The sequence below is a fragment of the Mastacembelus armatus genome, chromosome 16 (genome assembly GCF_900324485.2).
Source record: "Mastacembelus armatus chromosome 16, fMasArm1.2, whole genome shotgun sequence".
In the NCBI taxonomy this organism is placed as follows: Eukaryota; Metazoa; Chordata; class Actinopteri; order Synbranchiformes; family Mastacembelidae; genus Mastacembelus; species Mastacembelus armatus.
Window position 1 is genome coordinate 23,336,967 of NC_046648.1, and position 27,272 is coordinate 23,364,238.

Here is a 27,272-nt window from a genome sequence, read left to right on the forward strand (position 1 = left end):
CATACAGAAACATAAATGAGTAAATATGTTACAAACTGAGTTTCCTGAAGCTGCACAACACGTGTTGTCTTAATCACTTTTGCATTAAAGCACTGCAAACATGTCAGTACCTTTTCCAGCTCCTGCTCTGACACCAGCATGACTATCAGCGACACCTTCTGCTCATACACCATCAACCAGAAGTCTGCCGCTGTGCCGGTGAGCGGAGCCTGTGTGGCAATAAGGCGTGGGCAGTATGGCGACAAGTCTTCTACATAGCTGGCGTTGATGTAGTCGTCTTTGCCCGATTGCAACACTACACGGTTAAGGTCATAGGGCATGACATCCTGGTGACGATTCTTCATGGTGTAGCATCGGGCGATGGCGATGGAGAGCTGGCGGGCGTCCTTCTCTTGCTGGTCCTGGAGCTCTTTCCAGCGGGCATCCAGCACAGACAAGCCACCCTCAGTCTCTGAAGGGTACTCCAGGGAATCTACTTGGGCTCTGTAACGTTCCAGCTCACCATGAAGACGGGCAACACGTTCTGGAGCTTGGTATGGGTCACCCTGGATCAGGAGAACTCCCTGGGAACTCTTTTTTCGACGCTCCCCATCCTGTGGGTCAGCTTTGGTGGGCTGCAGGACATTGGTGGGTGCCTTGGTGCCTCCAGGTTGGCTCTCTGGGCTCGAAGAGAGGAGGTCTTCAGTGCTTGAGTTCTGATGTTGGAACAACATGGAGGGAGAAACAGGAGAGGGAGAGGGAAGAGTGGGTGGAGCTGTGCCTCCAGGAGTGGGGGTTGGTGTGGGTCTCTGCGGGGGGTTCACGCCTAGAGATGCAGGCCCTGGTGATGGAGATGGGGAGGGTGAAGGCGAAGGACAAGGAGGGATGGCGTTTGGTGGTTGTGCTGCTGGAGGACCTCCAGGAGTGGGCTGGATCATGTGCTGACCAGGGGGAACATGTGGACTGTGTGGCCCTATGGCAGTGGGTTGCTGTGGAGCACTTGTAGGTACTTTAGGTCCAGGACCTGATTGGTACATAGTTGAAGGCTGAGGATGGCTCATAGGAAGAGCTTGTTGTGGAGCTGCAGACTGTGGTGCCAGGGGCTGCGGGGGTATCATTGCAGCTCCTCCAGGGTAGCATACTCCCCCAGAATGAGGGGGCTGAGCCTGGGGTTGACTGGGCAGTCGCATGGGTTGTTGGGGCATATTTGGTATAGGTGGCTGCCCAGAGTGTGGGTGACGCTGTGGGGGTAGTGCACTGGGGAGCATTTGAGACACAGGGCCCCTTGGCAGGTGTACCTGAGGACCAGGGACCATATGAGGTTGTGAGGCAGGAGGCCCCTGTGGGAGCAGGGTAGGTTGAATGGATTGGCTAGTAGGGGGCATGTAGTTCTGTGAGCCTGGGGGCAATGGTTGATTTGCAGGGGGCATTTGTGCTCTGGGACCACCTGGCATCTGCATTTGTGGATGGGGTAAGATCTGCTGGGCGTTTGGGGGCACCGAGAGCTGCTGCTGTTGTGGTAGCATGTGTTGAGGAAGTCCAGGAGGCATCTGTTGGCTGGGATGGGGCAGATACTGTTGAGATACAGGGGGAGCAGGCTGAGAAGTAGGGGGTATTTGTGGGTGTGCAGCCTGAGGTGGCATCTGGGGCTGAGGTGGCCTGGGCATGGTGCCTGGCAACATCTGCGGGTGCTGCTGGGGTACATAGCCCTGTGGAGTCGGATAGCCTGGAGGCATCTGAGGCTGAAAACCATTTTGTTGATGTGGCTGCAGCTGACCTGGAAATGCTTGCTGGTACTGGGGAGGAACACCAGGCTGATGGGGAACATATCCATGTGGGTAATGCTGGGTCTGGAGAGTAGGATGGGGACCTGGAATAGCCCTTGGTCCAGTCTGGTACCCCTGAGGCAGTGTTTGCCCAACGGACTGAGGGTACTGCTGCAGATGTTTCTGCTGCTGTGGTGCAGATGTTTGGCCTGGCCCTTGCATGGGCATCCCTGGTTGGGGCATAAATTGGGGGTAAGGCCCCATCTGCGAGGGCACGGTGTAACCAGTTGAGGCTGCAGGTGGGTTAGGGGGGCGTGGTGTGGGTGCGTAGCTGGGGATAGGGGCCTGGATGCTGTCCACAGTGGTGGTCGAGGGCCGGACTGGTGCAGGGCCAACATGACCAGGTTGTGGAGCTTGAGAAGAGGGTGGCTGATAACCTGACACCCCCGCCTGGGGTGGCATTTGTGGAGGTATCTGGGGAGTTATATGAGGGACAGGTCCACGTGGTGAGGGTCCCTGTGTTGCTAACGCCCCTGAAGTAGGAAACTGAGCTATCCGTGCCAGGAGCTCTGGAGGGGGTAGGTTGGCAGGGAAGCGAGGAAGACCAGCAGCTGGAGCACCAGGCCAGGGCAGAGAGCTGCTGCCGCCAAGGTTAGTAGCAGGGGGGATAAAGGCTTCAGGGCCAGGCAGACGAGCTCCAGTGGTGGCCAGTGAAGGAATGTCAGGGGGGAGGCTGCGGAGCTCCTCAGGTAGGTCACCCCCCAGGGCCATGATGGCTGCATTTAGCTGAGCCAACTCTGGGTCGTCCAGGTTAGCGCAGGCAGAGTCTGTGTCTGGAACCTTTGGCTTTAGGGAGGGCTTTGCTGCTGTGGGCCGTGCTGGAGTTTTTTTCTGGGCCTCTCTGTGGGACAGGACAAAAAGCAAAGAGCAGGAGCCCAATACGAAAAGTTTCACCATTAGCAAAGTGAAGTCAGGGGATAATAAACGAAAATGCCAAAGCTCAAGTGAATGATAGGAGATTAGCAAGAAGCTGAAAAACATAAATGACTGTTCGAGCTGTCACCATAATCCACCGTGACTCAAACATAGGTTTGTTGCATTTGAGTTTTTAAACGTCTAACACAAATACAAGAAAAACAAAGTCTTAGTCCCATAATTAGAACTTTACTGTTTACAGTCCCCCTTACTTTTCCAGGACAGGCTTCCTCTCCTCTGCCCTGGTCTGACACAGGGCCTTTGCTCTCTCCAGTAGACGTGATGCTTTGGCCTCCAGGTCATCGTAGAACTCTTTCCCCTCCTGTGACTTCTTCATCAGGTCCTCGTAGGCTTCGTATGAGCCAACCAGTCCCTGGACGGTGCTGTTCCACTGTTGCTCAGTCTGGCTCAGGCTCTTGCGAATTGAGGCGTACTGGACATTTGCCTCTGTCAGGGCCTTCAGGATGTTCTCCTGAGCTGCCAGGTTCTGGTCAATGTACACCTTCACCTGCTCATACTTCTTCAGCTGCTCCTCAAATATCCGCTGGAAGGACACAGTTTAGAGATCTTATATATAACAGTCTACATTACCACAGACTTCACACTGAAGAGATTCTTCAAATTCTTCATCACACAAAATCCACCAACAACTGCTTTCTCTGATACTTTTTAAATGGACTTCAGAAACCATGCGCAGCCACATACCTTCATGTCGGCCCTTTCCATGGTGACCAGGGTGGCGGTGATGTCGTCTTGCTGGATGAGATCACGGAGCTGCTTCTCCAAAGAGCTTCTCTGTTCCCTCATTTCCTGCACCTTTCCCAGGATCCGCTTCATACATTGCAATCCTGCTACTTCCTCTGCATGAACACAAACATGCACAGGGTTACATTCACATCTGACACATAATCCTTGTCTTTTAGTTGTCGTCATTGTGTTTTTGTAACTGTGAAGCCAGTTGTAAAAGTGTAAAAATTATATTCTATATAAGACACATATTATAGCTGCACACTGTTTCCCATATAAAGTCTCTTCCACAGGTCTTATCAGCTCAGGTGGAACTATTACTGCAATAAACTCAGACAAATAGAAACAAATTAGCCAAAACCTGCTAATTTAGATACAAAGCTTCATCGTAAAACACACTCACCTTCACTGAGCAGGGGTTGGGGCAGGGCTTCTCGCAGACTGTCCAGTGGCCCCCCCAACAGACGCAGGTTGCTGATGTGTAGGTTCATGGCCCGGTGCAGCTCTGTGTTAGTAAAACTGGCCTTTTCGTGGGCCTCCATGTACTTCTCTAAGTCTCTGTGGATCTCAGCCAGAGCCTGGCCCTGCACCGCTGGGTGCAACTCGCCTGTAGCACGGCCACCAACCTCCTTGAGGGTCCGCTCACCAGCCTCGTCTGCCTCTAGGACGTCTCTGATCTCCTTCAGTGAAGATTCCACATCAGTGAAGACACCCGAGAGCACTGCACAGCCAAAGATGTGATATGTGATATTAAAATGTTGCAACATAAGTAAAATCTTTGAATAGGTACATCTGACACTTTGGTGCAGAAATAGCTGGGTGTGGAGCTTACCCTGCATGGACTGGACGAGGCACTTGACAGTGTCGGGTCGGACGCTGAGAGCAGCACACTTCTCCATCAGGACTGGAGGGATGTGACTGTACATGTCCAGGTTGTCAACAGACTCTGGTTCCAAGCCCAGAGAGTCCATGAACTGCCTGCAGGAGGAGATGACCAGTCAGCTCAGAACAGAATAGGGTCCGGTTACAACAAAAATCTACTATCAGAACTGTACTAGCAATTAAATCAATTTCAGTTTAAATATACCACAAAGTCCAATGGTTTCATTTAGTTTCAACTGGGAATGATGGGATTTTGAGCAAGGCAAAATTATTTAAAATTAATACACTATGAATGACGTAATGTCATCACCTTGGTTTGTTTCACACAAAAAGTAACATGTCTAAAGTTTGTACTTTGCAAAGCACAATATAATGTGTCAGAAGACCTGAGGGTCATTGACTCAATTTACTGGGAAAGAAATTACAACATTTGCCTATTTAACAGCACAGGACAGTGGCCAGTGACAGAAACATCCTCAAACAGGATGTTCCTGAGATCATAGCAGATTGTTACAGTCATTTACCACAAATGGCCACACATTTTAAAGCTCCACTTGCTAGTGCACTCACTCTAGAGTTTCATTCTTGCTCTCAATTTTGGCCATGACATCCCTCAGCAGCTTGGCCTTCTCCTCACTGGAAAAAGACAAACATAACCATAACAGAGACATTAAGAAACTTTATTATTTAACTACTGGGGACCATCCGTTTATGATAAAAGGTAGACTACTGAATGTGTGTGATTTTTAATGGTACCTACCTGTACAGAGAAGAGGCCTCATGTGCAGCCATAGGCACCAGTTTGGCAAACAGGTCTGGTCCCGTGACAGAGGGGTCAGTAGGGTTGACTGGCAGAGCTTTCACCAGCGGGGCACCTCGAAGGACAGTGGTTAGTTTTACCAGCATGGTAATGACTTGATTTTATAAATACAACGGCATGTTTGATAGACGAGACAAGATCACTATCAACAGCTGCATCCTCTGTAACTTGTCTTTATAGTCACCGGCTGTGCCTCACAGGCACTTTAATCCAACACTGTGCATCAAGATCTACTGTTTTTAAAACATCACATTTTTAATATAATTTCACAATCTCTCCTATTTGGAAGTTTTAATACCTGCTACTAAAGTCAATTAGTCACTAATCTAAACTTTCACTGGCAGCGATGCATTAAGTTTATCTTCAAATGCACATGTGGCTGCAGTGAGAGGTAAGTATACATGCACTTTAATAAATGTAAATGATTTTAGTTTGATTAAACCTACTGTAAACCCTGACCCATCCACTGAAAACCCAGGGAAACCCAGTGAAACCCAGCGCACATTATCCTGACATATAAACATTCAGTATGTAACACTGTATATGCAAATACTGATTTGCACACACACAGATAAAACCACTAACAGCACACTGAATTCCTGTTACCTTTGACCGAGGCCAGAGTCTCCAGAGAAGGAACCGTCTCATGATAGATGAAATCATTGTCCTTTTTGGCTGAATTAAACCTGATGATTCAAAGACAGCATTTTTCCACATATTTCTACAGGCTTTTAGCAGCATAAGACACCAGTTAAACTACAACCAAATCTATGATGATAAGCTTGCTCACTTTCCACCGATAACATCCATAGTGAATCTCAAGGCCTCTTGCACACTGTCAGGTTGACCCTGAATGTGCAAAGACAAAACAAAGTTCAGGTTATGAAACAATGGAAACACACACCAAGATCAGTAAAAGTCACTGCAATGATCTAAGGAAAGTGTTGTTCTACCTTGGCTAACTTAATCGCCTCATTGAGTTTATCCAAAGAGCTCTGCAGGTACGCCAACTGATGGAAACAGAAAATACCAGTTGAAACACTGAACAAAAATAAGTGAGTGAAAAAGTAAAGGGGTGATACTAGCAGACATTTCAGGCATTTAACTGGCAGAAAAGAAACAACAAATATCAGAAATCAGTGGTTCCAGGACGAGGGTCTTGAGCCTCACTACTGTCATGGCTCTACATACTCTATGACAGTAGAGTTCAGTGGATCAGGCAGTGCACCACCAAAATATCTCAACAGCCACTGAATGTATCACCAAGAAATCTGGTTTATGTTTCCCACTGATGAGCCCTTAGTGTTTCATTTGATGTTGTCATCCTGTCAAAAGTTTGCTTGAACTGTTGATTCCTGGCAGCAACTATGGAAAAATCAACAATACTGACTACACAGATCAAATTTCCAGCACCGGGAGTTTTTAGTTTTCAGTCTTACCCGCTCTCCGAACTTCTGCTGCTCCTCAGCCTGTTTTCCCATATAAAGCTGTTGAGGGAAAAAACAACAGTGAGAAAGGATAAAGGTGTGTGTCTCTAAGTAATACATGCCAACACAATACACACACACACAGTCTCTCTCATTAGACTCACATGTGCAATAGCAGCAAAGTAGTAGATCTTCATCTGAACCAGTTTCTTCCAGTCCTTCTGGATCTTTCCCAACATGGACGCAGTCTCAGAGTTCTCCAGAGCCCTGCATGCTTCTTTATAATAATCCACTACCTGCAGCACCACAACCAGTTATTATGCTCTGATGTTTACTATCGGGATGATATATATATATATTTTTTTTTTTTTACATACTTAATATTTTTAATGTACTTAATATTTAATGACACTGACCTGAGCACTAATGCGGGCAACCAGGAAACTCTTCCTGTTGTCCAACATGGATTTCTCCAGAAGACACTCCTGAGCCTGGCCCTGGGAGATACACACTGGTTGAAACATGCTTGTTTGTATGAGTGTGTGTTTATATATGTGCATATTTACATGTGTCACCTACCAGCATAAGGTTGATATTGAGGTTCAGGATCTGGTGGCTCATGTCCACACTAAAGTTGTGGCTGAAATGGTCTCTCAGGTAGGAGAAAGCCCCCGCCGCGCACTGGAAGTGTGTGCACGACACCTTCATCCCCTGGGCACAGAGCAGAGAGTCAGCTGGACTGTGTGTGCACACATGAGCACATTTAATCTGTGAGCATATGTGTGTCTTACCTCCTCAGATACCCTGTTATCCATGGCTCCCAACATAGAGTGCAGGGCCCCTACAGAGAATCCACAGTTCGGTTCAGTGAGGTTAGCAGGGGACTATCGTTTGCGTTTTTACAGTTTTCCTTACAGTAAGTAAACTTACAGTTTGCTAAAACACTCATTTGCATTGGTGTTGTATAATAAATTGTTGAGAGAAGCAGGGAATCAAGTCATAAAAATCATACAGACGGAAACACTGTTTGCTTTGTTTCTTTTTTTTGTTCACACAGCCCATGACATAAAGTGCATCATAGGAGTGTGGGAGTCATCTGTGAGTCTGACTGAATTTCAGAGATCAAATGCAACCACCGAACAGTGAGAGCAGAGGGTCTTCTTCAGACCCCCTGCCTCTATCTAATGGTGTTCCACAAGGAAGCATATTGGGTCCTACTCTGTAATATTGCACTTGCCGCCAGTGACTACATCTGTACGCTGACAACACCATTATTTACACATCCAGTTCCTCCCTGACTACTGCACTGTCTACATTACAGGCCAGTTTCAACAGCATTAAACACGCTTTCTCCAGTCACCATTTAGTTTTAAACACAAATAAAGTGTACTAAGTGTATGGCTCGCAACAGAAATCTACCACAGGTTGAGTGTGCCCCTAAAATTTCCTTCCTGGATGGCTGTGAGATTGATTTTGTCACAAGCTTCAAGTATCTTGGAATCTGGCTTGACCATAAACTCGCTTTTGAAACTCACATAAATGTACTGCTGAGTAAGGTCAAAACCCGCATTGGTGTCTGGTGAAATGATAGTGCTCCCTATTCTGGATTATGGTGATGTAGTCTACAGGTGTGCCTCAGAATCTCTCCTTCACAAACTGGATGTAATTTACCATGCTGCGATCTGCTTTGTGACTGGGGCCTCATTCAACACTCACCACTGCCACCTGTATTCTCTGCTGAACTCCAGGGAAGTTGTAATACCTGCTACCTGCTAGGGAAAGCTCTGTCGTATTGACAGTCACTTCTAAATATTTAAAACACATATTGCTGTCTAACTTCTAGTAGTTATATCAAGCTCCTCACACCCAGAGTCCGCACCTCTTTGGGCGATCCTCTTACCAGTTTTCTGCTGCAGATGACGGGAATCATCTGCAACGGACCCTTAAGCTGAACTCATTCATCCCACTCTTCTTTTAAAGATTCAATACAATCAATAGTACAAGACCATTGCACTTGCTTTAACCACTCATTTATTAATGCCTGTTACTGTATTTATTGTTCTTTGAACCCTTTTGTACTTTCTTTTATGACTGTGTTGTAAAATTGTCTTATCTGTGTTTTTGTTTATGTCCTTACTGTTTTGTGTCTGCCTTTTATGCTGCCCCTTGGCCAGGTCGTCATTGTAAATGAGAACTGGTTCTCAATTGACCTACCTGGTTAAATAAAGGTTAAATAAATAAAAATAAAATAAAGGGTCTGAATAGTCCCACTTCATCATTCAGTCCTTCACATGTATCCTGCAAAATGTAATTACTGCAAAGTAACTAGTCTGTTTTAAAACAAGATTATAAATTGTTCCACATGATTTAACTTACCAAGATTGTAGAGGATGCAGGCTTGCTCATAGCTGATGTCATCATGGGTGACAATTTTTCCAGAGAAAATTTCAGTCCTGCACACAAAGACACAAGAGAAAGAAAAACACAGTGGAGTTTATTGTGTTTAACCATTAATATTTATTATGTTGTGACCAGTTTCATTTATGTATGATAAAAATTACACACGGACTACAAGTTAGGTCTTTCCTAACTTCTCGATCTCAAGAAGTTGCCTCAAATGGATGTACAAAGTAAGGAAATAATCTATTTTTACAGGCTTTCATGCTGTTGTAGGACAAAAGGACAAGATGATTTTTAAAAACACTTAACAAGAAAGAAAGGAAGGAAGAGTGTCTGGTCCCAGTCTGTACAAGGAGTGGGGAAACCAACAGGAGGACTTCATCATAAATTACAATCTGCTATATCAAAGCCACGAATTACAGACTCAAAAATCACCACATAGTTGAACCTTCAACAGTCTGACTTAGCAGCAAGGATCAGTACATACACCACCGTTTTCCACTGTTTTGTAAAATGGTCCTGTTATTTTGTCCACTCCTGTACATTCAGACTCAGGGTAGTGTGTTTTTAGTAAAGGTATGTGTGTCTGCTTCTGTTTGTGTGTGTTTCTACCATGAGATGGGCACAGCAGCTTCCTGGCCCGCTCCCATGGGTACGCGGCTCTGGAGGTAATGCAGTTGGCCGAAGTACTTCCTCAGGGTGCTGCATCCCTCGAAATCCCTCGTCACGTTCACTGCACTCTACGGAACAGACAAAGTTCATTCTGTTCTGTACCACTGCTGCTCCAAACACACTGTGACACTGAGGTATTATTTGAACTAAAACTCCATGTGCAAACTGACACACCAACACAACAGATCACCATCCAGCTGTTAGATTGAACATGTGACTCCACACATCTGCCATTAGAATTTCCCCAGGGAAATAAAACAAATTCAGAGAGGCTCACACTCATTACATCCTCTTCACTAAGCGGCTCCACTGCATCTAATTTCAGAGTGGGCTGAGGAGTTGTGAAGCACTGGATGCAGGTTTTGAGGTGGATGGGAGGTGGTGGGTTAGGGTTAAAGGTTTGCAGAACTTTGAGAGACAGATGTATTTTACACCAAGAGGACCCGGTTGGCCAGGTTTGCAGGTTGACGTACATCAACTCATCAGAGAATTAATAGAGCTAAGTTCGTGGCTGATTTATTCACAAATCCAAAGGTCTTATTGATCATTTTGTTCTATCTTAGGGCTTTTAGTCATCATACACAGGAATTTCCAGAGCTTGGTACATGGAAACATTGAAGTGGTACATGTAATCAAGGTGGCATTGATGGTAGAAAAGGTCAGTGGGTTCACTAACAGCTTAAACAGGAACCCAGGTAATTAGAGGCAAAGAACTGACAGAAAATATTTATGCTGCGTCTAGATGGGTTTATCTGAGGGCCCACCTGTCGTAGTGTCTCCAGTTTCTTGAGCTGTTCATTGTAATTGTCTGGATTCTCCCCATAGTTCTTCAAGATGAACTAGAAAAGGAACAAAAATGAGAAATGGGTGAATGATCTGTTAAAAATCAAGTTTCTTCCCTGCTTACACTGAAATTCTGTTTTCAAAGATCTGCATTTAGCAACATAATTATATTTAATATTATCCTGCATAAAGGATAAACACTGAGAACATCCCCTTCAAATTTCTTAAAACTCTAGCTACTTACTTATCATGCTAAATTTTTACTTCCAAGAAAGAGCCAAGAGTTTAGACTCAGACACTGAAGCACTCTCACCAGGCTTACCCTGTCCCAACAGTCCTGCAAATATATTCAGTCTTTACTAGTGCCTCTGCTTTTGTTCTAGAATTAAATCACGGAAGGAGAAAGGTCACAAGGCTGTGAGAGAGACACCCAGTGACACAGCAACAACATCAGCATTGTCCTGCTTTGACTTGTACAAGCCAAAAATGTGTTTTTGTGCTAAACAACATAGTCTTAAACAATAAAGATCAGCAATACATGTTTGCACTTAAGGAGTACAACGTTAACCTCTCACATATCACAGTTTGACGTGTTCTACAATGAGATTCTGCATTTGTGCTGAGGGGCAAAGAGCTGTTCTTTTATCTGTTATCAGGAAGTTTCTGGAAAACAGGTCAGCAGCTAAAGAAGAGCAAAAACCAAGAAGCATTTGAATGATCAGCACTTGCTTTCTTGAAACTGTCAGATACAGATTAAATTCATTTCAACAAGATCAGTGCAAACTTACAATAATCCAAAAAATGTATAAGGTATTCATGTCCTGATATTTCACTGTCCACCTGTGACACACCTTTTTATTATCACTGCAAGGACTTTATGGCATCAACAAACATATTCCTGTCTGTGACTGTAAGGACAAACAAGACAACGTATTGTAACAGAAGCTGAGCGGATCACGGCTGGACGGCCCCAGACAGCCCATAAGCCCGTTACACAGACTGCATGGTAAACAACACAGCAGGTCAGAATTTGAACTGGTACCATCAGTAGAGCTATGCTTATAAAGAGAACTAGGTAACGACACTAGAGACCATGAAAAACAGGAGCTGGAACAGAAATGGCAACAGAATGCATCGAGAACATTAATCCGCAAAGCCCATAAGAGTCACTGGCTCTTAAACACACACACAAACAGTGTGTGTAGTTTTTCCCCATTTGAAAGCACTAAATAAACAAATATAAACAAATCAACATCCACATCTGTGTTCACTGTATTATCTTCTGTCTATGAACTTATTATTTCTGATGTTATTTCTCATATTTAAGTATTTTAAATTGTTGTGTCCATTATTGCTTTGTTGTGTTTTTTTTTTTACCTGAACTGCACAACAGGAAACTTGCTAACCACCAGCTTTCACTGGTTGAGGTCAGAAAAACCGTATTTTAACTCACTAGTGTTACTTTTCCCTGTCATTTAGATTTGAGTGAAAATAACCAAACATTCTCCTACATCTCATTGGAAGCTGCATGTTGATAAAACATTATTTAGGTGTTATGTTAGCAGGCTGCCTGGGCCCTGAGGAGCCCCTGGGTGTTTTATTTCGGTAGTTTTCACCGCTGTGTCCTGTTTGTTTGATATCCAGCTGCTTAGCCACTTAGCTCAGCGTTAGTTTAGAGCTAACTAAGAAGTTTAACTGCGGCTTGTAGCTTCATGCTAGCTAGCCAGAAGCTAACGTTAGCAAACAAAAGGCGGTGGTCGGGTTTTAGCTGCCCGGCTCTCCGTTCTGGAAAGTTCCCTTGTCTCCAGCGAGCAGTAGCAACTAGCGGTGAGTCGTAACGGCGCTAAGGTTGGATTCCCGGCTGTGTTTACCGCTCGTCCGTAATCCTGGTTTGACTTTAGACCTCAGCCCTGTTGCTCCATTCCCCACCCAGCTCACCTGCTTGACGGACGGGCTAAACTGGAACTCCCCAGCCTCCTTCAGATCCCGGCAGATCATCGGCATCCGGGGGACCGCTTCCATCGCGGCCGACTCTACGCGGCACCGTCAGCCGTTATGATGTTAAAAACCGCGTCCGTAGTTTCGTCGACGTTAACGGTTTCACGGTAAATATCTTTGCTCCAAACAACCGTGTCATGCATCCATTTACAGTCCAACCGGAAGTTGGGAACGTGTGTGACGTTGACTCCCGATACGTACCGCGTGGAATTGTGGGAAAAGTAGTCTGTGATGCAGCTTGACTGCGTTGTTTGTCAACCCATTGGAAGGATTATATGTTTTATATTATGTTCACATTATTTAGACAGACACAAGAAAAAATTTATGCCAAGACAACGAGCTCATGATAACTAATGTTTATTGGCTTCTCTGGAAATCCTGGAGAAATGTAATACCATAAAGGAGGAATATTTGCATTATTTTATTATTATTATTATTTAAAATCTACAATTCCATGATAAATGTATGAGCAACTCCCTCTATTGAAGAAGATCGTGTGAGATAATATAAAGCTCCAGGATAACAACTAAATGGCAACTGCTGTTTACAAGATCAAGAACCTTCAACCTTATACTATTGAAACAACTTTGACTTTAAAATAGACTCATTTTTTAACATGTAAATGAATGCACTGCCCCATTACAGCCATCACACTGTCAAAATACAATACTAACAGTAGTTTGTGACAAATGCTTCACATTAATGAATCAGTAGTAACTAAATTAAAAACAAGGCAAAATAACAGAAAGTGACCAACTGAGAATATAGAAAAAATGGCTTAAATGATTAATAAGTAATAATTTCTCACAATAGTTTCAGGCTATATAGCAGCAGGTTGTTGAATGTTGCATTGATCATCTTAATATTTAAGCTGCAGCATATTTTACACTGGGACTCAATCTAGACAACAAAAAGGATCCGAGCAGTTCATCACATCACTGATCGTTTTGATGCAGGTACAGATACAATGTGCATTTAATTTCAATACAGTCTTAATTTTTAATGAATTTAGTTAGCATCCAGTCTTAATTACAATAACAAAATAGCCACTGTATTAAGCTTAGTTTTTAAAAAGCCTACATTAAAAAACACTCTTATTATCATATCTATATATATAACATTCATTTATAATTTACTGCTCACAGATACAGTGTACTTCCACTAATGCAATTGCATTGAGTTTCCTCTTTCCTTTCAAAGAGGATCAGAGGACACAACAAAGCTTTTTCTTTTAAAATCCCAAGCCACATATGTTTTGCCAATTTTCATTTGAAGACAGAAAAAGCAAATATGAAAATGGGCACATAAATTACAATATTCAGCCCTCATTCAAAATTTAATCATTTAATAATTTAATTTGTCAAGTACACATATGGATAAATTAAAACAAAAAGTTGTGTTTTTCTTATTTAATATTTGTAGTTTAAAGTGAAGAAAATCTCATTGAATAAACTCATATTTTTGTTATCCCATTTCAAAGTAGATTTGGACTGAACAGAAGGTATACAGATTCTACAACCACCTGTCTCTTAGAATAAAAAATATCTCTATGAAAATACAGAGAACTGAACAATGTGTCATTAGAATTAATAAAATTTAAAGTTATGACTATAAAACGGAGGGTTGCAGAGGATAAGAGTAGTTGCAGGGCAAAAGGAAATGATGTGAAAATCACATCTTAAAATGTGGAAAAAAATACAAATTGTCACAACTGATCATTTATATGAATAAAAAAACCAAATAAAATTAAACTGATTTGTCTCTTTTCATTAGTAAAACTAACTAGCATAACTAGCACGGCAGAGGTGTTGTGTCATGCAGTGACAGAAATCACAGAAGAGCCTGGACAGATCTTGTGTCTAATTCAACAAGCTGTAACTGACAGAGTATTTCACTTCTGACTTCTGTTACAACAACCAAGCCTGAAAGACATTTACTATATAGGCAGATGGGTCTGAAAGATGTTATTGAGTTGCATTAAAGAGAGGTGAGCTTGACTAATGCAGTGGTTGAAAAGTCAGGATACTGTATCTCTGCCTGCACTGCATTGATTTAGACCTTTGTGTTTTTAATCTGTGTCTCAAAAGTCCCCCAGCGTTACTGGAGTGCAATACAAGATAACCGGACTGCTCTTTTTCTGCTCTTCAGCGATGATCAAGCCCTCCTAGGTGTCCATGATTAATGCAGCAGTGTCCTCAGCTTCTAACTGTAATGTGAACAAACTCCTTTTTCACCATCCACCATCACTTTAGCTGTGGAACATTTACTGGTTTAACTCAGCAGCTCCCACATGCGACTACAAGTAAGAGAATAAATACAGACCATGGCACAGGGGGGAAAAACACTTCATGCCATTATCATTAAAGTGAACATACCCTGGACAGCACTAAGAAGAAATACACCTACAAATCTGATCTCCTCCAGCTGATGAGCTTTATTTTCCTGTGTACACAGGGCGCCCATGCAAAAGAGTGAAAGTGCACTCATTAGACCACTGTATAAATAAAGGTTTAATAAATAAACGGATGAATGATTGCTCCTTTGCATGGCTTGTTCCCTTTATTCTTCCAGCTGCATCTCGCTGCTCAACAGGTGTCAACAGGAACGCCCAAACCACGGTGGACAAGACGGCTTCCTCAGATGGTTATTCCAGCAGGGTGGATCTGTTAGAAGGGGTGAGGACAGACATCAGCTACAGTTATGGTATAATATTGTGATGAACACATTGTGGAAATGAATAATTTACTGCTGAAAATAAAAATCATTTTCTAATGAGTTTCCTGGTTATATGATTCGACCATTGGACCATCAAAGGATCACTGAGATATGCAGTTGTGTTCTGTGATATATTGATATTGCAAAACTATATTATATACTTATATAGTCTATTGTACTGTGGGTAAGAAGGGCCTGGTGAGGACTTTGTACACTATAAGGTCAAAAGAATATGGACAGTCAAACATTACACCTGTATGTGGTTGTTAAACATTCTTCCACAATAAAGTCAGAAGAAATTTTTGTTATGTGCCTGGTTTTGTGCACGGGGTCTTGTCATGAATGCAGAAAGGGAACCCTGACAAACCAAAGCCAAAACAGGCCCAGACCCATGCCCCCATTTTAGGACATGAGCTCTGAGATTGAGCTGCACATTTCTGAAATAAGCCAAAAATCTACATAAATCCCATTTTCAACCATCTTACAATACCACTGTTAGAACGTGTACACACCATCTTTCCTACCTGCTTAGTCACAGCCGTCATTTGTCATCACTTTCCCTTCATGTTTTTTCCTTTGCTCACCACTGAGTGGCGCCGTGCATCTGTGCAGAATGGCACCGACATCAAGGCCAAAGACAGGCTGAAGATGACAGCGGTGCACTGGGCGTCTCAGCACAGCCACAGGGAGGTGGCTGAGATCCTGCTGGGGTGCAGCACAGACACCCACAGACAAGACGCTCTTCAACATCGCCATGTATACCAGCAACACTGAGCTGCTTGTGCTGCCAAAGGTGGAGGGAGGAAGGATGGGATGGAGGTGAAAAAAGGACAGGTAGACATTCAGACAGACAGAGGAGAGGAGAGAAAAAAGGAAGGGACAAAGATGATGATGAGATGTGAGGAGTAAGGAAGACAGACAGGAGAAAAAGACAAGGGGCTGTGATAAAGACAAACAGGATGAAATACAGGACGGACAGAAATGACACATGATGAGGAGAATAAAAAAGAAAATGAAAGCATTGAGGAGAAGAAAAAATAGGGAGCTTCATAAAGGACAGAAACAAAGACAGACTACTATGAGGGAAAGGATGGGTGAGACATGCAGGGTGGAGGACAGAAAAGCAGAGACGAGCACGTCTCCCTTTGTGTTGGTGTCTCAAACACATAACACTTTGGTGCAAGGTTATAAAACAAGATCACAGAAGAGGAGACAGTCAAAAAAGACTACAAATAACCAAACAGATTTCAGCCAGGGCAGTTAAAAAAATGAAGACGGCGAGCAGAGATATGGACAGACCGTCCAGATGAAGACGAAAGACAAGGAGACAACGATGGATAAATGAGGGGCTTTTGAGAGAAGGGGAGAGCGGGAGGAAGAGAGATGGACAGAGATTAGGGGGAGAGTGAAACAGAAAGGAGGGGGAAGCAGAAGAGAAATGGGAGAGCTGAGAAGATTAACAAAAAGGCAGACAGGAGGGGCGTAAGGTACAAAGAAAACAAAAGTGAGAGACTGCATAGGCAGACATGGTCGCACCCAGCCTGTGATCTGAAACACACAGCTGATGTTTTGTAAGTGCAGAGCGTGTCAGACTCACCGGGGTTGCGGTGGTTTTAGTGGCCACGCAGCCTCTCAGACAGTCAGACAGTCAGACAGTCAGACAGTCAGACAGTCAGACAGTCAGACAGTCAGACAGCCATTTGCAAACTGTTCCCACCATAACACCAGCATTTAGACACCATTTTGCACAAGATCGGATCAGCCCGCACCTTTGAAAGCATAAAAGCCCAGCTCTAATAATTTAATGACAGAACTGTAGTTTGTGCTGAAACAAGTAGACACATTATTAAATACAAATGTGATAATAAAAGGCCCACCTGTTCTCCTACCAAGGCCTTAGATAACAGGTGCAGGTGGTATGTAGGAGGTTCTAGTTAGCATTAGATAACCTCTGGTCTGGACTGGACTGGACTAGGCAGGATACAGAGAGTAGGGCCCTGAGCAAAAGCAACTGGTTGACCCGTGCAAGATGGCTGCAAACAGAAGGGCAGTAACACATGTTTATGAAACTGAAACACCCACTTTGGCCATGAGTGTGAAACTCTCCCCTGAGGTTAGACTGACTCACCATGAGTGTATGTGTTGACAGTCTGTGTGAAGTAGGTGGTGAAGCGCAGACATACACCCACAAAAATGCCTGTAAGACATGTGCAACACAGGAGATGACAAACTATAAAACAAACTTTAGCTTTAAACCAAACTCCACCTATGATGACCATCACATTTTACCCACAATTAAACCGCACAATTACCTTTAGTTAAAATGGGCCAATTTAAAAAAAAAAAAAAAAAGAGAGAGAATGTGAAGAGAATGTCATTTCCATCAAGGAACCAATTCTCAAAATGGGTTCTCACTTTCAGCAACCTGATTTTAACCTGCGAGTCTTCAGGGCACTTAAACCCCAAAATCTACTGAGCTTCTAATAGGATGGAACTACTGAATAAAAGTGTCTGTTTCAATTACTGGATGCCAATTCTATGTACTTAGCAAAAAGTGAGTACACTAACACTGAATGAATGTTCTGTTATCTAGTCTAGTCTAGTATCAGCTTTTTTTCTTAGTTTCAGAAAGGAATTGAAACAACTGTAGGCTTCTATTTCGTTTTTAATTGATTGCATATTCATCTAAAATCTAACAAGAAATCAGAAATTTGTTGTTGTTCTCACTAAAATGGCAAAAATCAGAAATTAGGATTTAGATTTCAGCCTTTAAAGGTCTTAAATTCTTGATGGTTAGTATAAAGTGATCAGACTTTGTGCAAAATGTCCTCAAATCAGCGGACACTTGTCAATGGAAGAGACAACTGACGAGAAGGAGGTGAGATACCAAACAAGTGGAAGATTTCAACCCAAGATTTTGCAGTTACACAGTGTTTAAGTGGCTATAAACTAAACTAATGACTACTTGTAATTATCACCAGACTGTGGTTCCTTTCAGCTTTATGGGGCATATTAGTGTCTTTTGGCTCATTGTTTTAGTTTTACATCCCACAGCTTTGCACTTTTCATTTCCTCTCATAGCGGTGCTGCAACTCAAGGCACCTTTTTCCAACAATAAATCTCTAAAACCAACCGCACACTACATGTTTTGCAGGAAATGACAGCAGGTAAACACTGATATATACTGTTTTTCAGGTGGACACGAATAATGACTCCGAATAAACTTTAACGTTGCTCCATATTAACAGTCTCTCCTAGCTGATCCATCCTCACCACCACTAAGACCAGTGCAGTGTTTATGTGCAGTAGTAAAGTAAAGAAATTAAAAATAAAATAAGCAAAAACAACAGGGGGAGGTTAAATTCTAAGTTGTGCAGCAGGAATAAAGACAAAACAACAACTAAAATGAAACCTAAATGAAAAAAAACCTGAGATGAGGTGCCTTTTCTGTTACATCTGTCAAACATCAGCTTCTCTGAATCAACAGTTAGAAATTTCCATAAAACAAGTGTATGAAAATGTTATAATGTGAAACTTGAGCCTTTTCCCTACTTTGTAGTTGTGCAACATTCTGGCTCTGTTTCCTGCATAATGTCGGAGTAGTCCTTGGCATCTGTTATCTGACTGCTGTCTTTAGGCAATGCAGAGGATGCCATGGCTGCAGAGTCGGTGGAAACAATCATTCGGTGTGTGCGGTGGGTGATGGCGGGCAGAGGGTTATCACCATAGCAACAGACGATCACAGCACCCGGCAGCCAACAGTTCATCATCACCCCGCAGGGGCAGCAGGCTGCACACAAGGTCACTATACTGTCCAATACTGATGAGGACCAAACTAAGAGAAAGTAGGAAAGTCCTTGTCCAAAGTCCTAATAATTACACTAGGACAGTAAACACCAGCAAAACTAAATATTATGGCAGCTATTTCTCATAATGCACCTAAAAATTAGACTGATATTAAACATTATCAAATTCCAGTCCCTATTCCAGTAATTTAATAACTTCAAGATAAACAAAAAAACAACATGCACCAAGCAGAGGGTTAAAGGAAGCCGTGAGCAGCAGGAGCTCAGGAGAAACAGCAGCACAGAGAGCAGAAGGCCGAGCAGCATGGCCTGAAACTGGAGCAGCTGGAGATGGCAGAGATGGAAGCAGCAGCAGAAGAAGAAGGGGAGAGGAGAGGATGTGATGGAGGAGGAAGATGCAGTGTGTTGTGAGTGATGTAGAGATGCAGGGCGCTGAGAAATCAAGAGTCGGTCCACTCGGTGAGGCTGAGGCAGTGGACTGCGACAGAGACACTATGATTTTTTTTTTAAATGAGGCTAAAGGTTTCTCGATGCACAAATCAAAAGAACATTAGTCTGGAGACAAAACCATTTGCCTGGAGAGAAAGTGGGCAGCACATTATTTCTTTTATATGCAATCTCTTGACGTTCACTGTGGTTGTTCATGCAAAAATTAGTTGTTGAACATAAAGTACATTTACTCAAGTACTTTACAACTTCAAGGTACTTACAGTGGGTACGGAAAGTATTCAGACCCCTTTAAATTTTTCACTCTTTGTGTCATTGCAGCCATTTGCCAAAATCAAAAAAGTTCATTTTATTTCTCATTAATGTACACTCAGCACCCCATCTTGACAGAAAAAAACAGAAATGTAGAAATTTTTGCAAATTTATTAAAAAAGAAAAACTGAAATATCACATGGTCATAAGTATTCAGACCCTGTGCTCAGTATTGAGTAGAAGCACCCTTTTGAGCTAGTACAGCCATGAGTCTTCTTGGGAATGATGCAACAAGTTTTTCACACCTGGATTTGGGGATCCTCTGCCATTCTTCCTTGTAGATCCTCTCCAGTTCTGTCAGGTTGGATGGTGAACGTTGGTGGACAGCCATTTTCAGGTCTCTCCAGAGATGCTCAATTGGGTTTAGGTCAGGGCTCTGGCTGGGCCAGTCAAGAACGGTCACAGAGTTGTTCCGAAGCCCTTCCTTTGTTATTTTAGCTGTGTGCTTAGGGTCATTGTCCTGTTGAAAGGTGAACCTTCGGCCCAGTCTGAGGTCCTGAGCACTCTGGAAGAGGTTTTCTTCCAGGATATCTCTGTACTTGGCCGCATTCATCTTTCCTTCAATTGCAACCAGTCGTCCTGTCCCTGCAGCTGAAAAACACCCCCACAGCATGATGCTCCCACCACCATGTTTCACTGTAGGGATTGTATTGGGCAGGTGATGAGCAGTGCCTGGTTTTCTCCACACATACCGCTTAGAATTAACGCCAAAAAGTTCAATCTTGGTCTCATCAGACCAGAGAATCTTATTTCTCATAGTCTGGGAGTCCTTCATGTGTCTTTTGGCAAACTCTATGCAGGCTTTCATGTGTCTTGCACTGAGGAGAGGCTTCCGTTGGGCCACTCTGCCATAAAGCCCCGACTGGTGGAGGGCTGCAGTGATAGTTGACTTTGTGGAACTTTCTCCCATCTCCCTACTGCATCTCTGGAGCTCAGCCACAGTGATCTTTGGGTTCTTCTTTACCTCTCTCACCAAGGCTCTTCTCCCACAATTGCTCAGTTTGGCTGGATGGCCAGGTCTAGGAAGAGTTCTGGTCGTCCCAAACTTTTTCCATTTGAGGATTATGGAGGCCACTGTGCTCTTAGGAACCTTGAGTGCTGCAGAAATACTTCTGTAACCTTGGCCAGATCTGTGCCTTGCCACAATTCTGTCTCTGAGCTCCTTGGGCAGTTCCTTCGACCTCATGATTCTCATTTGCTCTGACATGCACTGTGAGCTGTAAGGTCTTATACAGACAGGTGTGTGCCTTTCCTAATCAAGTCCAATCAGTTTAATTAAACACAGCTGGACTCCAATGAAGGAGCAGAACCATCTCAAGGAGGATCAGAAGAAATGGACAGCATGTGAGTTAAATATGAGTGTTACTGCAAAGGGTCTGAATACTTATGACCATGTGATATTTCAGTTTTTCTTTTTTAATCAATTTGCAAAAATTTCTACATTTCTGTTTTTTTCTGTCAAGATGGGGTGCTGAGTGTACATTAATGAGAAATAAAATGAACTTTTTTGATTTTGGCAAATGGCTGCAATGACACAAAGAGTGAAAAATTTAAAGGGGTCTGAATACTTTCCGTACCCACTGTATACGCTACTTGAGCAGCAACACTATCCTCTTTCCTCCACCACATCTGTCTAACAGCTGGAGTTACTTTTTAAATTTGAATTTTTCATCCCCTTCCTGTTCAGTGGAGACACATGAGATTTTGCAGAATATGATGCACTGCTGTTTATAAATATATTCACATTGGATGTACAAGATGTACATATGAATGCAGCAGTAAAACTATTCAAGAAAACATAATTATAACTGTGACAATTCTTCTGCTTTAGTAGTATTTTTATTTATTTATTTTATTTTTTACTGTTTATACTATTAGTACAATATAGATTTGCATGACCTTTATGTTTATGTGGCCACCATGCACCCTGTATTTTAACTGTGTAATGTTATTAGTTTAACATAAACTATGACAGAGAGATCTGACATTTTTGTTTGGAGAGAACAAAAAGGAGGTGAAGGTAAGGGTTAATGTTTGTATTTCTTTGTTTATATGTAAATGTCACCTTTCAATTTGGTGGCATTTGTCTTGTTTTCCACCAGAACAAATTTAGAAACATGTTGGGGATTCTGAGCCAAGAATAATTTTCTTAAGTGGCCCAAAGCGGATCTGTGGAAAGATAAAGTGCAGACATCAGTAATATGACTTTGATTGTTTCTTATTTCCTTTCATTATGAGTTTTCCATTTAAATTAAGGAATCAGTCAGTGGAAACTTGTTTACACATATTTGCTTTTAAGGACTTTAGTTGTGTAGTTGTAGAAAATTTTACTTTTACATTAGTTTCAAGATAAATTGAGATGAATAAGCGCCCAAGAGCGTTAAGAGCCAGTGATTATTCTTTCCTGAAGGTTGGATCGGTTTCCTAAAGGGGCAGTCCACCAGTTTTACACATCAAGATCTGCTCATCACAGGCAGCAGCACTAAAGTTTGATAACAAAATTTAAGTGAAGGAGGATAATGAAGGAGCTGCATTATGGAAAATTCAGGATTCAGTGTTTAGGGATCTGGACCTATTCAAACATCAGGGCAGCCAAAATTATACCCTACTGTCAAACATGTTTCATACATAAGTAGCTAAATATATGGAAATATTTTATAATAGTGTTTAATAATGTTAAACAATGTTACATCTGGAATACCTTAAAAACATTATCTTTTATATTTTAATGAAATTCTCTTTTTCTTTGACACTTTATATTCATGCACATTATAAAACCCCCACTGGCAACGATGTGCGTGAAATTATTTATGGAGATTTTCTCTTTTTTAATTCTGCAGCCAGTGGAAGCATTTGTCCTCCATTACACTGGGCAGCTCCAGCTGGACACTGGTAAAATAGAGGGCTGAGCTCACTGTCTGTAAATCCCTTGGAGTGCAGGAACAAAATATCTCTGCAGGAGTAAGTGCTGCTGTGTCTTCCTCTAAAGCAGATTGTGGCTGACAGGAATCTGACAGACCAGCTCCAGACTTTTAACAAGATGTTAAGACAGGATCACATCACCCTGTTTTATCCTCCTCACACAGGCTGTCTCTGCTTCTTAGGACTAATCTCTAAATTTAGTCTTAAAAGTACTTCATGGTCTGGGTCCTTGCTATGCAATAGAGCTTTGAAGGTTGTGTGAGCACTCACCCAGCCTGAAATCACCTGGCAGGGCCCCTCAGGCTGCCCCACGGAGCCCTGGAGTAACAACACATCACCTGTCAGGGGCCCTGCCTGAGGAGAATTTAAATGTAACACTGGAAGTGACCTTTTAAAATGCTATCTGGTCCTCACTCTTGTTTTCTGTACTTCCCTGTTTTGTTTTATTGGGCAGCATTAAAAAGTCCCCTTATATGATCCACGACAACAGACTTCCAACAAACGCTTGCACTGTGAGGTTTATGCTGTTTAGCTTTTGTTGAGACTGTGTCAGTAAGTCCTTGATATGATAATGTGTATTTGCAGCTGGCAGCCTGGCTCTGGGCAGGGCAGTGCTGGGCTGTCGGTTCAACACGGACTGTATCTGCACAGGGAAGCTGACGTTTGAGGTTTTGACTGAAGCAGCTGAATGGACTTCCAGGAAGTTCGGTACAGAAGTCCTTGTTCCCTTAAAAATCAACTGTAATCACTTTGGTAATCCCTAAACTTTCCATACAGCCTCACCATCATGTTTAATTTATTCCAGTCTGCCTCAGCTGTTCCTTGTGTCTAGTGCTAATTAGCAAATGTTATCATGCTAACACTTAAAATGAGCATTTTTCCTGCTGGCGTCATTATTTGACTATTTTTGCTGTTTGTCTTTTTTCTTCTATTATTTATTTTGCAACTATAAAAACAGACAGAGCAACATAAAGAAGCTGCTTTTGATTTTTGTTCTATTGATCCATTAAATCTTTTAATTGTTACTATTTTTTAACAAACTCTGTGAAAGGTAATGGGGATATGAATAAAATAGCATCGCATCTGAAAAGCTGGAGCCAAGATTGCAAAGGACTGAGCATGGAGCACGGCTGGTGAGGAATATTCTGCCACCTGATATTTGTTTAGACACAACAGACCAGTACATGTTTGAAAGGCTCTGACATCCATGTTGGGGGTGATCCTCTTTACTTTGGCTGCTGTGTTGAATCCTCAAACCATTCATCAACACAATGGGCGACAGATTATAGTAAACGTCACCAGCGCTGGAATCACTACAGAATCAATTACGCTTTATCAGTAGACCCTCTCCTATGTCATCTTGCACATTCACAGGAGAAAAGTCCTTTCCAACCTGTTCACAGACCATTAAATTAGCTGGAGGCTGAATAGTGAAATGAGGCATTTGGAAAGTGAATGAGTTTAGTGTAAGGTGTCTGAGCGCATGAAGAGAATGAAAATAATTCAATTATCAGCAGCTTTCTTTAATATGAGTTGTGTGGCATAAAGCATGACTGTGATATTGATCCACAATGTTCAATGTTCCCTGCCAATGCTCCCGCCTGCTCTGTAAGGGTGTGTTTTGATTGGATTATAATCTTTGTGTGGCACGAACTAATGAGATTTCAGCGACAGAAAATGAAGGATTTCTTTCCAAAATGATTTGTTTCTATTTCGGGTATCGCTTGAAATGATCCTAATTTCAAAGCCCCTGGGAGACACTCACAGAAAAACAACCCTCTTTCTGGTTTCAGGAGGGCTGATCAATTAAAAAGGTGTTTTTCTTTCATGTCAGAATCATTTTTTTAGAGCAAAAGTCATTGTTTCCAAAGTATGAAAATGAAATATGTCTTCAGCTGCGTCTCCTACACCCTGGCAGACTGTTTGCACTACTCACAGCTGCTTGTGTAACAAACTGGCTTCGTCCTCTCGCCGGCATGTTGTTTCAGCGTGAGTGAGAGGTTTCTGTGTGAACAAATGATGCATGTTTAGTTCTGCTTCCACATCACAGCGGTAATCAGCCAAGGATGGCATCCATATCACTAAACGGTGAAAAGATGTAGGATGTCTCTTACATAATAATAATCCAAGAAGCGCAGACTGCACATTTCTCCTCTGTGGGATCAGCTTGCATTTAAAATTCTGATCTGCTCCAACTCCCTTGCCCTTCCCTAAAAAGTAAATAAATAAATAAAAAACTGTGGACGTGTGATGTCAGCAGAATTATTAAGTGGCACAGATCACATACACATATTCACTTACAAACAGAATTGAAATTCCGATGGATTCGATCTATTCACATCTGGCCTCAGTGTGAGAAACGATGCAGGTTTTTTAGGGCGGCGTGTGGCAGATGATTGCATATCAACAAATTCAATGTCGATGTCAGAGAGACGATTGTTATTCTGTGTGGCGCTCTCAAAGGGTCTCGGCTCAAAGAGCAGCCTGGAGCCTGGAGCCTGGAGACTAGTGTGTGTGTGTGTGTGTGTGTGTGTGTGTGTGTGTGTGTGTGTGTGTGTGTGTGTGTGTGTGTGTGTGTGTAGCCAAACAAAGTGTCTGGGTTCACAAAAAACCAATCGAGACACCTGCCGGCTACCTCTGCCAGCTGCTGATAAAAGGAGGAGAAGAAGGTGTTGGGCCTCCAGCACTTACAGACTGCTGGAAAAGTGCAGGGGGACTTCAAGAACAGTTTCCTCATCCATTTGATTGCTTGTCCTTACCACCTGCCACTTTTACCTCCTGCTGAATGAACCTAATGAAATGAAACACATTAAAAAGGCAGATTTGTACTGTGATCATTTTTATTACAAAAAAACCCAACAAAAACAGGCGAAAAACAAAAGGCGTCAGTAGGCAGACAGTAAATAGCTGGTTGAGCAACAGACCCACAGCTACAACATCAGGGTTTAAGCACTTTACCATTTATCATGCACGGAGAGGACACTCTGCAAGAAGTACATGCAAAAGAAACAAACCACATTACCTCAGCACAACATCGCAACATCTGCGATAGGTAGGAAAAGGCCACAGCAGATCACAAGAACACCACACGTCGTCAAAAGGGTCACAGTTCACTTCCTGTCCCGGCAGGAACAAATTCAGGGAGCATTTTTATTTTTTTTCTTTTAGCGGGTTGTATGACATCTCCGTGAAGTGCAAAGACACTGTCGCATCAGTGACCGACTGATTTCCAGTGTCTCCGCGACCTACGATACTGTAAACAATCTACACTATAAGGCGCACAGTTGAAAGGTTGCCCAACGAAAGAGCCACAACATCAGTTTGTAAAGGGTTTGATGTGAAAATGCATCATCTTCATTATCAACACTCTGCAGATCTGGCATACCAACTGTCAATATACCAACTGCAGGCAGTAAAATGCTGTTTTAGTTTTTATACATGGGCACTACACAAAAAACACACTAAAAGACAAAAACGTGAACCCATCTTCTCTTTTCCCTAAATCATCAGTCTAAACCTTTTTTTTGTTGTCAAATGAGGCACACGGTACAGCACAGTAAACATTTTTTTCTTCAGTGCCTCTTTTGTTTGCGGACACCTAAAGACGAGGACATCGAAGGCCCCTCCAAGACTAAAAGGACAAATAATTTTTAAATCACACACACAGAAACACTTACTGTATATTTACTCGCTGCTGGTTTCTCTCTGTCCAAGCCTTTCCTGAACTTTAAAGGGAGAACATTTCCACCACAAAACCCTTCTCTGTGATTATTTGACCTGCTTTTACAACCTCGACTCTAGTCTTCGTTATGGTCCTACCTAATGTCTAGAAGGCAGAGACCACCACTGAAGATCCAACAAACATAAGGCATTTAACTCCTCTTCGCCTGAATCATCCCAGTCATACAAAGTCTGTCTGCTAGAATCCAACAAAAGACCTCAATGACCTCAGTTGTCTTTTTTTCACTTTAACTATTTTAAACACTGATTGTCTACATTATCAATAAAAATCTAAGGACGTAAACATGATAAGATGTAAACACTGTTTTTATCCAACTGGCTTGGAGCTCAACAGATATTCGACCCTGTGTGAGATGCGAGAAAATACTTCCACACATGAGATGAAGGAGCAATGAGGTAGTCCACAAGAGAACGGATGGCAGGGGAAGGGAGTCATGGGTGAACCTCGACTGGCTCTGGTGCATCACTTGGACTGTCGGTCATGGGCTCTTGATTAATACCCTTCATCGACAGCACAGTTTGTAATTTGGTGCTATACAAATAAAGCTGGAAACTTCTGGTTGTCTTGTTATAGTTGAGAATTTTCTGATTTGGCAGGGAGAAGCTGTTGAATTCTGGTTTATGCCAATTTCAACGACAATCCACCGTCGAAATTATTTTCAGAGAGCTGATTTCCTGGTGAACCAGCAGTCATTTGTTCTTAGGGCCAAAGCGCTCATGAAGCATCAAATCAGTCTATTTTATGTATTTTTCTTTCAGTGGACCCTCAGGGCTCCTCAGACAATGCGGTAATCAAATGTGTCCTTCTCGGTGTGGTCTGTCCAGTTGGAGGAGGGCATGCTGCGGTAGGGGTCCAGCAGGATGCGGAAACACCGCACGA

The 27,272-nt window shown here is 42.7% G+C and overlaps 2 protein-coding genes across 3 annotated transcripts in view; both read right to left on the reverse strand.

Moving 5' to 3' along the window:
- The window catches only part of ptpn23a (protein tyrosine phosphatase, non-receptor type 23, a), a 17,896-nt gene extending 5,276 nt beyond the window's left edge, over positions 1–12,620 (reverse strand). The window contains exons 1-19 of one of the 2 annotated variants that reach the window (XM_026317596.1): positions 12,390–12,620; positions 10,433–10,507; positions 9,609–9,736; positions 8,973–9,049; positions 7,388–7,437; positions 7,176–7,307; positions 7,013–7,093; positions 6,761–6,892; positions 6,609–6,656; positions 6,123–6,179; positions 5,960–6,018; positions 5,776–5,855; positions 5,110–5,224; positions 4,920–4,985; positions 4,300–4,445; positions 3,871–4,188; positions 3,426–3,580; positions 2,933–3,264; positions 111–2,646 (exon numbers count right to left, since the gene is read on the reverse strand). In XM_026317596.1, coding sequence (XP_026173381.1) covers positions 111–2,646; positions 2,933–3,264; positions 3,426–3,580; positions 3,871–4,188; positions 4,300–4,445; positions 4,920–4,985; positions 5,110–5,224; positions 5,776–5,855; positions 5,960–6,018; positions 6,123–6,179; positions 6,609–6,656; positions 6,761–6,892; positions 7,013–7,093; positions 7,176–7,307; positions 7,388–7,437; positions 8,973–9,049; positions 9,609–9,736; positions 10,433–10,507; positions 12,390–12,473 — 4,671 coding nt within the window. In that variant the 5' untranslated portion in view covers positions 12,474–12,620. Of the gene's footprint in view, positions 1–110; positions 2,647–2,932; positions 3,265–3,425; positions 3,581–3,870; positions 4,189–4,299; positions 4,446–4,919; positions 4,986–5,109; positions 5,225–5,775; positions 5,856–5,959; positions 6,019–6,122; positions 6,180–6,608; positions 6,657–6,760; positions 6,893–7,012; positions 7,094–7,175; positions 7,308–7,387; positions 7,438–8,733; positions 8,811–8,972; positions 9,050–9,608; positions 9,737–10,432; positions 10,508–12,389 lie in introns of those variants that run through there. The other variant, XM_026317597.1, reaches the window with a different exon arrangement.
- A 14,123-nt stretch (positions 12,621–26,743) lies between these two features.
- The window catches only part of LOC113136527 (cortexin-3), a 677-nt gene continuing 148 nt past the window's right edge, over positions 26,744–27,272 (reverse strand). Inside the window, exon 1 of the mRNA XM_026317411.1 lies at positions 26,744–27,272. This exon is cut by the window's right edge and continues 148 nt beyond it. Within this exon, the coding sequence (XP_026173196.1) occupies positions 27,169–27,272 (104 nt within the window). The 3' untranslated portion in view covers positions 26,744–27,168.